The sequence below is a fragment of the Lasioglossum baleicum genome, chromosome 10 (genome assembly GCF_051020765.1).
Source record: "Lasioglossum baleicum chromosome 10, iyLasBale1, whole genome shotgun sequence".
Taxonomy (NCBI): domain Eukaryota; kingdom Metazoa; phylum Arthropoda; class Insecta; order Hymenoptera; family Halictidae; genus Lasioglossum; species Lasioglossum baleicum.
Window position 1 is genome coordinate 14543862 of NC_134938.1, and position 16851 is coordinate 14560712.

General features: G+C 40.9%; 1 protein-coding gene across 2 annotated transcripts in view; it reads left to right on the forward strand.

Annotated features, from left to right (window-relative positions):
- LOC143212917 (zwei Ig domain protein zig-8) overlaps positions 1–16851 on the forward strand; it is a 556020-nt gene that overhangs the window by 418997 nt on the left and 120172 nt on the right. For both annotated transcript variants that reach the window (XM_076432232.1, XM_076432233.1), the window contains exon 4: positions 5369–5591. In XM_076432232.1, coding sequence (XP_076288347.1) covers positions 5369–5591 — 223 coding nt within the window. The remainder of the gene's footprint in view (positions 1–5368; positions 5592–16851) is intronic.

Sequence of the window (16851 nt, forward strand, 5' to 3'; positions counted from 1 at the left end):
AATAAATGTTACTTTCCTTATTGCGCGGTCGACAAATTGATCATTTGTTCGTGGATATATTAGACTTCATCAATTTCTGTTTGGCAGACTGTTGTTACGGATGACGAACAGGTGTTCAATATCATCTCTGTGGCAGGAACCGTCCTAGATAAACGAACAGAGCCAACCTAGATAAATCTACATAGCTGTTTAGTTTAGTTTAGGGCCCAAACATACGCACGACCAACTGGTCGTTGACAAAATACGAATGTTCACTTGAAGGGTACTGACAAGGTATCACCCGTCATTGCAGGGCTATATAAACTCTTGCATTTCTACTCTCGTGGGCTAGTACTGTCCTAATCACGAATCGTGTCGCGTCGTGCTGCATCTCGGTAGTCAACTACCCAGTGAGATCGGGCTCAAGTTCCCCTTCGAATCAAAAGTTAACCGTATAGATTCCGCGAGTTCGGTGTAAAATCTATTAGGCAGTGATAAGGTTGCTCCGAGACCCCCGCATTGCCTGTGCGTCAACACCGTGCATCCTAGTTTACCTAATATCTTCTTTCAATTCTTTCTATTCTAAATTCAATCCATTCGCGGCAATTACACAATTGTAATACGAATTCTTATAGTCAGAATATATTTGTGTTCTTTGACAATTCACGCAAATTCACTAAACCCATAATTATTCTCCAATATCCTAATCGAGTAATTGAACGTCCCCACACGATACAATCTTACCGCTCGGACTGTATCAATTAAATTATACTAGTTACGAGGCTTACTAATTATCCTAGCGACTCCCCGATTTCGCATCAGGTTCGTTCGCGACATTCCAATTCTCCAAAACAGAGATTTATCCAACCTAGTGGCTCCCCAATTTCGCATTGGGTTCGTCCACGAAAACTATACTATCCTAGCGGCTCCCCAATTTCGCGTTGGGTTCGTCCGCATCCTAACAGCTCCCTGATTTCGCATCAGGTTCGTCTGTGCTCTTATCCAACCTCCCAGCGGCTCCCCAATTTCGCATTGGGCTCGTCCGTGACGTTATAAAGGGTGGGCCATTTAAGATTTGGAATTTGAATCGGCTATAAAAAAAAACTAATGAATATTTTTTCAAAGTTACGAGTTTATTAGAAAGATTGAACCTTTCCATTTAGGAATGGAAGACAACATCATTCAAATGACTGCCACGGCTAGCCTTACAATCCCCCATTCGATCAGTCCAATTTTTCAGTACATTTTCGATTGTTTGGGCCTCTATTTCGTCAATGGCAACTTCGATTTCGTGTTTCAAGTCGTCAATCGTCGCTGGATGGTTAACGTAACACTTGTTCTTAACGGCTCCCCACAAAAAAAAAGTCCAACGGAGTCAAATCGCAGCTTCGAGGTGGCCAATTGACATCAGCATTTCGGCTGATTATGCGATTTTCGAAAACAATGCGCAAAACATCGATTGTTACGTTGGCTGTGTGGCACGTTGCGCCGTCCTGTTGAAACCAAATGTCGTCTATGTCATCCTCTTCAATTTTGGGAAACAAAAAATCGCTTAGCATGGCGCGGTAGCGATCGCCATTCACTGTAACGGCGTTTCCTTGCTCATTTTCGAAGAAACATGGCCCAATAATGCCGCCAGACCAAAATCCGCACCAGACAGTCACTCGTTGTGGATGCATTGGTTTCTCCACGATGACGTGTGAATTTTCCGAGCTCCAGTTAAAGACAATTTTGCTTATTGACGTATCCTCCGAGGTGGAAATGAGAGGCCAAACAATCGAAAATGCACTGAAAAATTGGACTGATCGAATGGGGTATTGTAAGGTTAGCCGTGGCAGTCATTTGAATGATGTTGTCTTCCATTCCTAAATGGAAAGGTTCAATCTTTCTAATAAACACATAACTTTGAAAAAATTTTCATTAGTTTTTTTTTATAGCCGATTCAAATTCCAAACGTTAGATGGCCCACCCTGCACAACCTTCTAGCAGCTCCCCGGTTTCGCATCGGGTTCGTCTGCGCGTCGCACAGTGGTCGGAACGTATAGGGAAAATGGAAAAAACTTCATAACTTCGGCAATTCTCAATATTTTTGAATAATTCTTTTTTTTATTGCTTCTCAATCTTCAAACTTCTCATATTATCAAACGAAATATTAAACAATGAACTTAATATAATTGTTTATACATAATATTGTTTATTACATTACGAACTCTTATTTCAGCATACTAAAATTGAATACTTGAAATAGTATTAAGCAAACAGACTAGAAATAGAATTAAACAAACAAACTTCAAATAGTATTAAACAAACAAACTTTAAATAGTGTTAGACAAACAAACTTGAAATAGTATTAATCAAAAAGCTTAATATCATTTTGTATACATAATATTACGAATAATATTATTAACGACTAGTATTATATTAGTATAATAATATTTACATAATATACATGAACACTATTTCAATAGAGACTGCGCTTGTTCAGTAAGTGGCAGTGATTTGGTCTTCGGTTCTGGTCTTAAAAGATTAATGTATGGATCCGAAGTTATTAAAAGCATGTGTAACATGTCCTCATTTGTTGCTAAACGAGATCACTTTCTGGTGTGGTGTATTCTATAGTATCTGTAATGTTTATTCCTACCCTCCTGGGCCTCTTCCGACAGCGAACCCCTATGGGATCCGTGCCTATGCATGGATATCTCTATCCATCGTATTTAGAAAAAAATACTTCCAATGAAATTTGTATGGTTTTCAAACAGCTAAGACGCAGAAAGTTAAACATCTTAGACTTGTAGAACCGGTAAGAAAATATTTAAACATATTCTAAGAATATGCTAAGAAAATTGGTATCCCAAAAAACTCGTTTATTGTTAGAACATTAAAACATCAGATTCTTCTCTAATACACTAGATGATTACATTTTTTGTAATCGCAGTGGTTTTCAAATTAAATTTTGTATCTATTTTATATACCCATACTTTGCTTCCGAAAATTAGTAACTGTATCCTAAAAATTAATTCGAATTAAAAAGTGGATACATACAGTATTTACATATTTACAAAGTATTTACATACACGTGAAATAATCATGGCGATTGATCATTTTGTTGGAATTTATTCCTATGAGAATAACAATTCGGTACAGGGATCATAATCCTTCGAATCGTCTAGCGAAGTGCCGCCCACTTATTCAGGAATCCTGCTTCGTTGCTGAAACTTCATGCGCTCTCAAACTTTAAACGTTAATATCAGCTAAACGTGGAAAAACGTGGCGCTGATTTTTGCAGGACTATTGTGTGATGGTGTCTTCTTTCAAAAGATGCCACTCAGAGAATGTAGGAACGTGTAGCTTTTTTTGTAGAGCTACAGAAAGCAGCTGTAGCATGAAATTATACGTATCCTACTTTCGGGCTTTATATTGTTATTTTGGTTGTGAGTTTTCGAAAATTATTAACATCGGGCATAAGCTGAGACTATATACATTTATAATATATAGCATATATGGTTATAAATGTCCTCAAAAATGAAAGAATAACGTCGAGCGTGTGGTTAGAAATCTATAAGAATCCAACTAGAATCTGAGAGGTCTACTTTAGATCTATTTTTCTCCGTTATTAAAGAGAAAAACATAGATCCATTTTCATAGCAAGATACATTGGTTTATGGCCTATCAGGAAATAGTGGTCAATATTTGAAATAACGACTTTCATAATTTAGGGTTTTTTCCTGCTTCCGACCACTGTGCGTCGCTCCTTTCCTAGAGGCTCCCTGACTTCGCGTCAGGTTCGTCCTCGCTGTCTATAATCCTAGCGGCTCCCCAATTTCGCATTGGGTTCGTCCGCGTATCTTAACTAACAAATTGATACCACATTCCTAGGGTAACAACTCTTCGCCGGCCACTCGTGCTGCTCGCGGCCCTGGCTCGTAACACTGTCGATCTTTATGCGGAACACAAATTTTTCGAGTCAATACCTATCAGAAGCTGTTGGTTCCAGTGCCAACCTCCAGAATCGAATGTTCGAGTGAATCGTCGCCTCGTGGAAAGGGAAAGTCGGCGAGAGGATTGCTTCGTCTTTCGAATTTTCAGGTTTTTCACGATCCGAGCGTGCAGGCGTGCTTCCGAGCGTTTGCGGTCCACTCGGACATTTTCCGCGGGATATGCGTGTCAGCCATTACAAAGGTAGCAAATATTTACACGTCGCTAACTCGGGATGTCCAATTATCGCGTCCCGAGGCGTTTTATCTCCGGTGCTAACTTCCCGACGATATGCAAAGCGGCTCTATTAATTTTCCACTACGCTAGGAACCTGCAGCGAAATCCAAGTGGAACGAGGGGAACGTCTGTATACCCTTGAAATTTCCAGTCCTGCGGCTCGCGCATGAAAATTCAAATCTGCCTGCATTATGGAAAGCGTTTCAATTAATTTTTAATAGAGGATTACAAGTGGTGGTGCCGACGCTGACGCCGTCGCCGGAGCAGCCACTGTCGGCTGCTGCCAAAGCGCGCAGCCGGCCCCCCTTTAAATTCGCGCGTCGCTCTTAGCATAAATAGGCAACGTTATTAACTTCCACGCCGTACTCTTTCAGCCAGCCGTCGCGACTGTTGAACGAGCTTCAGCTACGCGAGAAAAAACTGCGTCTGGCGATCGCTGCGATTCGTAATTACAGAAACAGACCCGAGCGCCGCGTGCCGGATTTTCTGTTATGTATGTTCCCGTAAAAATTCCACGAATAACTCGAGAACATTACCGCGCGTTGCCGAAAAAAATAAAATCCGCCGACGACCCTCGGCCGATCGAGCGCAAAAAGAAAACAGAGGCGAGCAAAGAAAGGCGCGAAACTTGAAACCATGCTCGAGGGTAACGCGAAACCCTCACCTAAACGCCGTCCCCGGCGTTTCGCTAATTGCCAGCGCAACACACAAACGAGCTACTTCTAATTACGCAGTCCTGCTTAATGGGAAACCCTTAACGAGGGACAAAAGAATCGGTCTACGAGTTCCGTAAACTGCGCGCGCTCCTCGCGCCGCGCCGTGAAACTCATTTAAATCTTTCCACGGTTATCGTGTCCCTGTTCCTCCGTGTGTATTGTCCCACCACCTCCCTCCGCGGGGTTTCGCATACGACGAGGTGAATCATTCCCAATCCATTCGAATGATTTCTTCAAATTTTCATCGGGATGAATTCGAGCTTTTTCGACAAGCTGAGAGAAAAGCACTCTATTCGATTCCCTGGTGATTCCAGCAGCGAACTCTGTGTGCCAGTTGGTTACCAGACGTCCAACTGGTTAATCCTCTTAAAGGGCTCGCGTGCCTATCGAGAGCGTGTCCCGCCCGAGTGACTAGCTTGATCGATTTCTGTGTATAAACTTTTGAATATTTTCTGTTGCAGATGACGTTACAAGTGTCCTGGATACGGCACAGGGACACCCATTTGCTCACGGTCGGCACGTACACGTACACGAACGACCAACGATTTCGAGTGTTCCACGGCGCGCTCGCGGACAACTGGATGCTTCAAATCAAGTACCCGCAGATCCGGGACAGCGGGTTCTACGAGTGCCAGGTCTCCACGCCGACGCCTATCAGCCACATCGTTCATCTGAACGTGATCCGTGAGTTTCGAACCGAGATTTATTGTCAGCACAGGCAACAGCCATATTTCAAGGGGGGGAAGAGGGGCGTTTTGAATGAGAGAGCGTGTGCTCTATCGAATGGCCCTCTGAATGCGCCAGGCATCGGCCAGATACCGCGAGTTTAAGACTCGTCAAAGAGAATCCCGATCCGCGAGAGCTCGGAACTTTCAGCTCAGTTCAGTTTCAACTCGGATAACTTTGTCCACTCTATATTCAATAGTCTTAATGCTCAAGATCGAGGATTCTGCGGATATAATCCCGAGTAACATTCTAAAGTATTTCATGAGAACTAGCTCCGAGCTCCAACCTTTAGACGACGACGGAATTTGTGTGATTAAGATCTCGAAGATCAGGGTAATTCCAACTTGGCCGAACCCGTCTGTCTCATTGTTGATCTTTTTTAATGTAGCACGCTAATATCTTCTTAAGAATTTAATGAATTGTTCTCTTAAAATTATTAATATAAGCCAGTGAGTATACAGTCCAACAAATTTCAACTTTTTTCATGTTTCCAATATACTGTTAGGTGGATCTTATAGAGTTTTTCGCGCTGATTCCGAATCTGCCTTTAATTTTTCCACTACACGCAGTTTTTGACAAACATGACTTTGAAAAACAAACGTATTTTTCAACTTTACAAAAATATTGTGGTGTTATTATGAAAGATATTGAATTGTTCTTTACAGCAAGAGATTCTGTAGACTTTTCCGAATACAGTAATATCCAATATTAATACATTATGAATGTTTAAACATGTTTAAACAAGCATTGAAGACGGAGAGACACCACTTTTGCACCAATTTTTGAGGATATTTTTCAAATTATCTCAAAACATAAGGGTCCGGCGGAAAATCGAACTATACCACGCGATAGAGCAGACTTTTATCTTGAGAAACCACCCTTTCAAGTTTGGAACGTCGATGTTTTTTTCGAACCACAAAACAAAATATCTTCGCCCGGCATGAGTTGCCACCAGTGGCGCTCACCACTAGAAAAAACTTTCGATAGAAATGAGGTAGAGCGATGAAATTTTTTTTATATTAAAGCAGAAACTTTGCAGAATATGGGAAAAATAGGGAGATTATGGTACGAACGTTTTTTAACCTTGAGAAAATTCGTTAAACATGTAGAATTTACTTTACCCTTACTTTCAGATAAATTCAAAAATATCCTCAAAAATTGGTGCAAAAGTGGTGTCTCTCCGCCCTTAGTGATTGTTTAAACACGTTTAAACAACCATAATGTATTAATATTGGATATCACTGTATTCAGGAAAGTCTACAGAATTTTTTGCTATCAAACACAATTCAATATCTTTCATAATAACACCACAATATTTGTTTAAAGTTAAAAAATATGTTTTTTCTTCAAAGTCGTGTTTCTCAAAAACTAGTCTAGACAAAAAATGAAGGACAAGATTCGGAATCAGCGCAAAAAACTCTATAAGGTCCACCCAACAGTAATCGTGGAACAAATTTGGTGTTGGACAGTGTTATTTCAGCCAAGGTTTTTTAGGTTTCCGCGAAACGGTTTGCGAAAGCTCTCCCTTGAAAGCGAGCGATCACGGCCGATTGATTACCATACGATTTTAATTAAACGTTAGTACGCAGGAAGCACACGCGGCTAATTACAACCCCCTACGTAACAATTAGTTAATTCTAATCTGAATCTGCCCCAGTTTCTGTGGCCGTTGCGCGGAATTTAAGCCACGCTTAAATCCTGGCCCGTTGCCAATTGAACACCTGGGATTGGTTTATACCGGTTTCAAGTTAAGCCACGGCGTCGAACACGACTTTGATTACGCGAGATTGCTTCTTCGACTTGAATTCCCACCGGCTTAAACTACGCCTTTTATTCCCGAACTGGATGCCGCGAGCTTACGCGAATGATCTTGATAATTGTTATTGTACGATTCGAGAGAGAGTTTCTACTCGGGAACAATCTACCTTTGGACAGCGCGAGTTGCGCAGCCTGCTAACCGGATTACACTCCCTTTGCAAATACTGTCAGTTGCGAAAGTTTACGTGCACCTGCTCAATCTCTCGAATACTCTAAGGAAATCTCGATCCGATGACAAAACTTTTCTCTGATATTTTCGCCAATATATTCCTGACGTTTCTCTGATTAAAATGAGCCCAAACAAAATCTGAATGCACAATGTTTTAAATAACTTTTTCTTTTCCTCTTTCGTACTTGTTGATCTGTACTTAAAAAAAGTTAAATCAACCGAATAGATCGCTTCGCTCGGGAAGCCGCAGATATGCTATATGTAATTCATAGTTAAAGCAGCATGGTTAATCGCAAGAATCTTCCGCAAAGTAAAGGGAAAAAGAGAAATCAGTTTTCCGCGGTTTTTACGGCGCGCAAAAACTTTCAAATTACTTCAACCTCCGGCGGAAGTTTACCTTCTCCAATGAAACTCTAAACTCTCGATACAGTTAATTTAAGATTCAACGCATTTTCGTGTACACCGTGGTTAATAATCTTTATACGAACGAAGCGTTGAATATTCTCAACAAAGTTCTTGACGCGAATCAAATGAATGTTCTCGATCGACTAAACTATTTTGGAATTTGTGATTGATACCTGCAGTGAAGTTTCGCGTATTCGAATTTTAATGAACGCACTTATTATTATTAGACTGCGGATTTTATGCGTTTATAACAAAAATGGGTAAGTCCAATCTAAAAAGGATTAGAAGCGAAGAGAATTTAGAAACACCACTGTGTCATTTTCAACCCGCTACAATTATTAAAGAAGAAAAGAACGTTTTCCTTTAAAGAAGAAAATTTTTATTTCGCGTAAACATCCCGAGTCTAATTATAATCCCAACAAAATCATCCTGTAAACAGGAGCCAAGTTCCTACGGCAGTGAAAAGTTGTGAGATCAAACAAACACGGCCAAGTTCGTTAGCTTAGAAATACCTCTTACAATACTGAAAAAAGCATTTGTAAAAATTAGATTAAAAGAACGCTATTTAATTTTTAAAGAGTTACATGGAGGGCTACATTATTCAAACATGGCCGTTACTTTTTAAACGAATGGCCATAAAAGGTGTTAGGCAGCGGCCAAGTTTGAATAATTTAGCCCTCCATGTAACTCTTTAAAAATTAAATAGCGTTCTTTTAAACTAATTTTTACAAACGCTTTCTTCAGTATTGCAAGAGGTATTTCTAAGCTAACGAACTTGGCCGTATTTTGTTTGATCTCACAACTTTTTACGGCCATAGGAACTTGGCTCCTGTTTACAGGATGTTTTTGTTGCGATTTCATCCATTTTTGTTGATTTATTTTTCAAGATAATTATTTATTTTGTTCTTTTAGTAATAGATGATACTAGCGACGATCAGAGGAAATCAGAGAGAAAATCTTTTCTGATCAGTAAGGGCAAAATCGAAATTTTATGGATTTTTTTTAGATATCAACTGCCAATGACAAAGGCCAATATGAATAGCTAAAGTCCAAATGACAAAGTAGAGGACAGGGAAAAAGTCTAAACAACGCAGCGACGATCAAAGAAAAGAAATCCTTTTCTAATCTGCAAGATAAAATCCAAATTCAATCTATCGAAGATTAACACTCTGCCGGCGACGCTCGGATCCGTTTGCCCCCCGCCGCTATAGACGACGCTCGGTGCAGTTTCTTTTGTTTACGTTAGAGCGATTGTTTCTTTCATCAGTCTTTGTTGCGACTTCGAAGCTAATAAAGCGTATACTTATGTATGTTATGCTGCTATGTTCTATCCTACGTACCACTATTTCGTAATGTTTTTTTTTTTCAATACAACCCCTTTAAGGTGTAAAATTTCAAACTTTGACAATTACTCCTTCGAGTGTTTGTTATGGTGGAACCATGTACCAAATTTCAAGCTTGTAGGTCAATAGAAAATACCCAGAGCTGGGGAAAATAGTATTTTAAATAGTAAATAATAAATAATCCTATTTATTTCTCAAAGAATGTGTACAACTTTGAAAATAAAATATTTGATTTGATGCAGTAATTTTAAATAATTTATTTGAGGCAGTAATTTTTTTGAAAATAGTATTTTATTTGAAGAATATTGAAAATATTTGTATTTTATCTTTATTTTCAATTTCAATTTTAAACATTACTGCTGAAAATAATGGTTCGAATTCAATACATTTATGAGTGTTAATCGTTCCTTAACGATAAGATAGACTGCATGCTTATGCGGATTCTCAGAGTGTTATAACAATGCAGAAAGTAAGATATTTTATTTCGTGTTTCAGATTATTAAAGTAGAAATATTTTATTTTCTCGATCACATTGTTGAAATAGAAATATTTTATTTTCAGGTTCAGATTGTTAAAATAGAAATATTTTATTTTCAGGTTCAGATTGTTAAAATAGAAATATTTTATTTTCAAGTTCGGATTGTTAAAATAGAAATATTTTATTTTCGAAACTGTACATCTTATTTAAAATACTATTTTCTTTAAGCAAAATAAAATCTAAAATACTAAATAGTATTTGAAATATTTGTTTCGCCAAATAATACCCACCTTTGGAAGTACCCAAAAGGTTTTGATGATCTGTCAGTCAGTCAGTCGGTGATAAATTTAGCGATTTTTGAGGTCCTATATCTCGGAACCTACTAATGTTGGAAGATTAATGTTTCGTCAATATTGAGACATGATAGCATTTAACAAGTGTACGAAATTACATCTCTCCATCCGCCTCCAGTGCCGAGTTAAATGCCTCTAACAACCGGCTAAGTTGTCTCGTGTAAAAGAAGGTAGTGCGAGAACTTGGCTGGTGCACTACCGTGCACCTAGATATTATAATATGCATGTGCACAAAGTGACTGGAAATTTTCCGGCAAGATTAGCAAACGCATCAATTAATTACACCGAAGAAATCGCGCATCGGCAAATGTTTGACCGCGGGATCCGGTGTAATTCGCGAGGAAATCAGCAAATTGATTGCAGCCAGGTAAATATTGCCGTGTACTGCCTTCAGGTGGATAGATACCGAACTTTCGGGTAGCGAACCGGTCCGCAAATATTTCCACTACGGTTCGGTGCCTATACGGGAAACCTAGCCCTTGTTGACACACCATTATTGCAGCGGTGAACGCCTTGCGGATTTCTTCGCGGCTGCAAACTGCGCGATCGTTACTGCAGATCGAGCTGATACTTTCGAATGATTGTTCGAGCCTCGATTTCCGTTGAAAAATCGATCGCGAAAGCGTTCACGCGAGCGATACAATTTTCAATTTAAAGACTGCCGAGAAAATCTGTGTGTGTGTGTATGTGCTCGTACTTTAGATTCTTCTCATATTCTGTAATTTCAGGTTCACATCGTTTCCGTTTCGCGGCGGGTAAAGTTTCTCCGTTTGTTCGAAATTCCGTAGGTAGTAAATTGACAGTACATGCGTTGAACAAAGAACACAATGGAGCTATTCAAAGAACAAAGTTCGGAAACAGAGAACAGTTCCACTACGCAGAGAATGCAGTGTGTTTTAAATTCGGTACTAGATTCGAACTATATCTCATGAACCTGGTTTCTATTCTTTGTGTAATTCCCCTCAACAGAAAGTTTGCATGCGGTGGAACGGTAAATAGAGGATACTCGTGTGTCAAATGTATCATCGCTGCACTGCAGAATTTCATGCATTCATATATATACCGTATAACAATTTGCAGCTTCCAGAAATTCGTGGAATGATCAATTCTGTGAACGTCGATATTGCCCCGCTTACGTTCCAATTTAATGAAACCAATTAAACCGGCCGTAATTTCAATTTCCTCGAAGTTGCCCGGAAAAAAGAGCCCCATGCTGAACGCTGGAAAATTGATTAAAAGTGTATAGAGAAATCGCGACTCATTTGCGAAGCGTCGCGCCAGCGTATTTCCTTGAGGGGAAACGGGAAACGCGAACGCGATACTGTGTGTCTTAAAGCGACTGCATTGTTCCGGCACGACTGACAACATTATCCTACGGCGCGTTTCACGGGTCGCGCGGGCGAAAATAAATGCGCGGCGTAATTGAAATGTAAATTTCCGCGGGATAATTGTGTCGACTGCGTACTCGGTGGCGTGGAGAGCCGTGTTCTTTGTTACGCGTCGACCCGATCGAGAATAATGGTATGTTACGGTTTAATAGTCAAAAAGACGGATTTCGAAAATGCAACGGCCCACCAGATGAATAATGCAATTTCCATTGCGCGTTGTCGCAGCTTCGATTGAAAACGGACACGCACTAAAAAGCGGCGAAATTCCCTCGGAAACGGCGACCGAATTCTTCTCGCGCCGTTTTCCCACGATTGTTTTACACCGGATCGGATGAGTGCAGGTTGCATTCCTCCCCTTTTTTGCACGGTGATTACGTTGGCTGTTTGCCGAGTTGCCGAGTAATTCGCGCAAAAGTTGTTTCTCCAGAAGAACGTGCTGAAATATTGTTCCTTTGATCGGAGAAGCAATTTTTCAGACTCGATTACGCGTTTCTTACGACACAGAGGAACGTGAAAACGTTACCCGCTTAGATTCTAAGCTACAGACTGTTTTCCGGGGTAAAGTCGGAAAAATTGAACTCGATTCTTCCGATTTTATTGCCTGCCCGGCGAAACGAATCAGCCTTTCTATCCGGCAACTGTCTACTTTGCCTTTCTTACGCAATCTTGTTGGTATCCTTTGCACGGCGAGGCTTCCCCATGCTAGACGTTTATGCGAGCATTCAATCTTTTACCGTGTTGCCAAATTCCTTTAATGTTCTTCGTATATCCGTACAGCTGTTACGACCGGCGCGCCCGTCCAAGAGTGTGGTGGCACACATCGCTAGATTCGCATATACGTATATAAAATTACAAGGTTTACAAGAATACAAAATGACGATTCAACATTGCGATGAGGAGTTCAGAAGCGGTCAATTGTGATTCCTAAAAGTCAAATCTATGTCTGTCCGGAGCCCAAAATGCATATTCTTACCTCTTATCGAGGAATAATTTGTAATATTCGGCAGATACCGCCTGTCACGAGGCATCCGAAGCAAGCATGATATCACAAGATGGCCGCCACTTACAGACTTTCGTAAATATTGAGAGATTTATCGTTCGAATCGAAAAAATCACCCCACCCTTGGGGAGGGCCCAAAAGGGCAGCCCACCGTGGGGAAAAGTGACCTAACCCGATTAAAAAAGAAATAACTTTCGATAGAAATGAGGTAGAGCGATGAATTTTTATTTAAAATTAAAGCTGAAACTTTGCAGAATATGGGAAAAATAAGGAGGTTACTGTACGAACGGTTTTTAATCTTGAGAAAATTCGTTGAACATGTAGAATTCCAAGAAATCGATTTTGCAATATCCTGAGGTCGTAGAAAAATTTTGAGAACAGATTTGAAATCAGCGTGAAAAAATCTACGGGAAATGATATATAGCTAAAATTTTAAAAAAATTTCCGCCCGTAGTAACGGAGAAACCACATTTTCTTGAAATTGTGAAGGTTTAACGAATTTTCTCAAGGTTAAAAACCGTTCGTACTGTAATCTCCCTATTTTTCCCATATTCTTCAAAGTTTCAGCTTCAATTTAAAAAAAATTCATCGCTCTACCTCATTTCTATCGAAAGTTATTTCTTTTTGAATCGAGTTAGGTCACTTTTCCCCACTGTGCGGCCCTACGAGTATAGACGGCACTAAGTGCACTATTTCCCTAACAGCAATTGTATAAATGAACTTAATTAGGTCTTTATCATGTTTCTGGAATGTGTGCCCGGCAAGCCTCATTGCACCCGACGGAAGGTTAAAAGTAACTGAATACTGAGTAGCTGAAACGTAATAGAAATGAACTAGGATCTCGTAAGAGGCAACGGCGCTGTAAACGTACGCGGAACGAGGCCGGCTGTTCGGTCTCCTAAATCAGTGATGAAAATTCAGTTGATTAGAAGACATTTCGGTGGTGCGAGCCGGATTACGATTATTCCCCATTAATTTACTGGTCGAATCGGCCGAACGACGTGCAATATCCGTGAGAACTGGCTGACGATCGGGCGGTGTCGGAGCCATTACAAGCTTTTACGCGGTCGTAAAGTCAGGAATGGAGTGACAGAGGAGAAGTCGGTCAGGAAGGGGTTGGGTCGGTGCGACAGGAAGGGCATGGATATTACAAATTTGCGGGTGACGTGCTAGGAAAAAGGCTTTGCGAGTCGCGCGAGAGGGATGCGAGGAATGAAATACGAGACGGCCACCAACACGCACGCGAACGTCCGTCGCGGTGAAATCGAGCTTAACGCGTTAATAAAGGTTAGAGACGCCGCGCCGGTTTATGGGGGGCCGTTAATTCAGTCGGTATAATGATTCCTCGGTGTTCGAAGCCGCGCCTCCCCACCCCGTCCCCTTCGATCTCCCACCCCTACGATCCAGTTGCCTTTCGTTTTATTTCGTCGGCCGGGGAAACGTTTGCGATATTCAATTGATCGTAATTGCAACCAGACCGGCGCGACCGGCGCATTTTGCGCGTTCTTTGATAAAACGAACTCGTTATAAGATGATCGAAGCTTTTCCGGAATATCGCCGCGAGCCAGGGGAGCGGCGATAAAGGCAACCGAAGCAGGGCAAAAATTTCGAATGACAAAGGAAACAATTAAACCTGTTAGTCTGCTGCTGTATCGGAGACAGAAACAATTTCAGGAAGCTGACAAAAGGGGATAAAAGAGACCCGATCGTGACCGAGCGCCGAACGGAATTATACTTTCGTTTTAAATGGCGGTACACCCTCCAGAGACTTCGGCAATACTTGTTGACTCTTCCGGGAAAGATTCTATCCTCTGGTTGTTCGTGGATTCAGGAAATTGGATGCTGCTTGGCGAATTCGGAGAATTTTAACGATCGCGAGAGTGGAGCATTAACATTAATCTGCGAGGCAATTACCGGGTCACCTTGTCCTCCGTATTCCGATAATAAATCTCTAGGAAAAATTCCGCTTTTCCGAAACTTGCTCTGAAAAAGGAAGTCCCCCAAATTAACCAGCGAACCCGATGTCACCGTTTAAACCGGCGTCAAAGCCGCCTAGCTAAAATTCGCTCGTCCAGGCTCTTTGAGCGCCGCGCGAAAATATAAAACTCCAAAGGAGCGGTGAAAATTTTCATCCAGCGTCCCTCGCGAACCGTTAAATCTGCCCGGGTAGGAAACAATTTTAGGGATTTCCATTAGGTGACGGGACCGCGGGCGCGGGCGCAACTGGAGTGCGCAATCTAGCCTAAAGCTGGAACGAAGGAACAACCGGGGCTTTTAAGGCGCGGGCCCGATCCATTATAATGCTCCCAGTGGCGGTATTACTTCCAAGCTTTTAATATCATTGTCTCCATGACCCTGCGATTCGAGTATTTCCCGGGGTGCTTTCGGTCAAAATTAAAACCTGCTTTGTGCGGACGATTTCGCGTGTACGGCACTCGACGGGATCTTAGTGCTGCCTCCGCAACGTGGATAATAGCCTGGGAATCTCCAGGAAATTCTATCTACTAGCCGGGCATCCCTGTCGGTCGGTCCTTCTTTTTCTTCACCTCTTCCCTCTCATTATCATCGGACAAAGCTCCGTTTAAACGTTCCAGGCAACATCCGCGAGCCAGCCACGCTGCACAATAGGCTAGGATCGCAAAGAGCTGGATAGAAATCACACTAATCGAATGCTATAATACTTTGCAAAGATCGCTTCGGCTCTTGGTGGAATATTGGTTGGAATATTTTTTAAAAGCGACTACTACGTGGAATAGAACTAATAGAGTTCTTTACGGCGCACAGTGGGTCAAATACGACAGTAATGGTATTTTAGAGTTATTTAAATTGAAATATCTCCTGAACTATACTAACTTTTCGACATACATAGGTTAGTACTTTTTTAGTATATACATGTATATACATACATAGGTTAGTACAGCTGCATCGATTGATATATTAAAAAATACCTCATTCCATTTAAAAAAAAAAATGAAGGTGACCTTCATATCTCTAAAAAAATTACATGAAAAAATAATTTTGTTGGTATCTTATGAGCCCCATTTTACTTTGTCCTTTACATTCAACTTTGTCCTTCAGACATTTGACGTATCTTTAAAAACAACAAAGATATTCAAGGTGATCAAGTTAGCTGGGACACCCTGTATAGGAAATTTAAATACTCCATTAGTACATTTTAACATATTTCTAGCGCGTATGGAAATGTGCCCATTCATTTATAGGTTAGGCGTCCGTCTTTTAGGTGAAGTTTGCACGCTCTGTAAACATACAACAAAAGATCTTTAATGCATGGTTATTGTAGATTATATTGGCACAGTTAGTTTTTGTTTATTTGAAAGTTAATTTTGTCCAGCTAAGAAGGCCATTCGTCACACCGTGCGCCAGTTAGTCGTTGGCCAAACTCGGCAACGGTACGTTTTCGAATACAGCTCCTCAATAAAGGGTGAGTACTTCTTACACATTCGGAATCAAGTTTGATAATCCAGCCGATTTTCGTTCTAATCGAACAGTAGGTGTTCTCGAATGGTTCAATAAAAATCGAGAGATTTCCCGATGGTCATCGGAATGACCTTTGTCCAGCTAAATTGGCGATTCGTAACACTGTCATGAGAACAGGAAGCTACTTCACCGGAGGATGAGAAGCTAACACGCGACAGTTACGTTCGCTCCGCCCTCTCGCCCCTCCGGTGCCATTAATTAAAAGCAGTTCCCTTGATCACGCATCGTGCGATCCCGACCTCCGAGGGCTTTTGGGGCCACCGAGTTGCGGGCACAACACTAATCTTCTCTCCGGTGGAATCTGCTGCCCTGTACGCTAAATTAATATATGCAACGATGGTATAGAATTTTTTACAGTCACCGGATTTTATGCATTCCTGCCGTACCGTGTTAGCCGAGCACATAATACGGTAAACGATTTAATAAAGTGAAATGCATTTGAAAGTACTGCAAATGACATTTTAACGCGAGGATCATGTGACGATTTTCTTGTCATATCTTGTATATTTGATATGAGTCTTCTATATTTGAACTTGATCTCCTATATCATATTTAAATAGCATATAATTTTCTAAAATCTTTGTTCGAATAAAACAGTTTAAAATGTGCTGCGTACCTGTTTTACTTGAGCTCCTATATTTTGAGCCTATCTCATATATACAGTCCTCGACAAAATAATAAGACACCTAGCTTATTTTTAAATTTCTTATATTTAAAGGTAGAAAATGTACACTCCGTTGTATCCTGTATATTACATACTATGTCC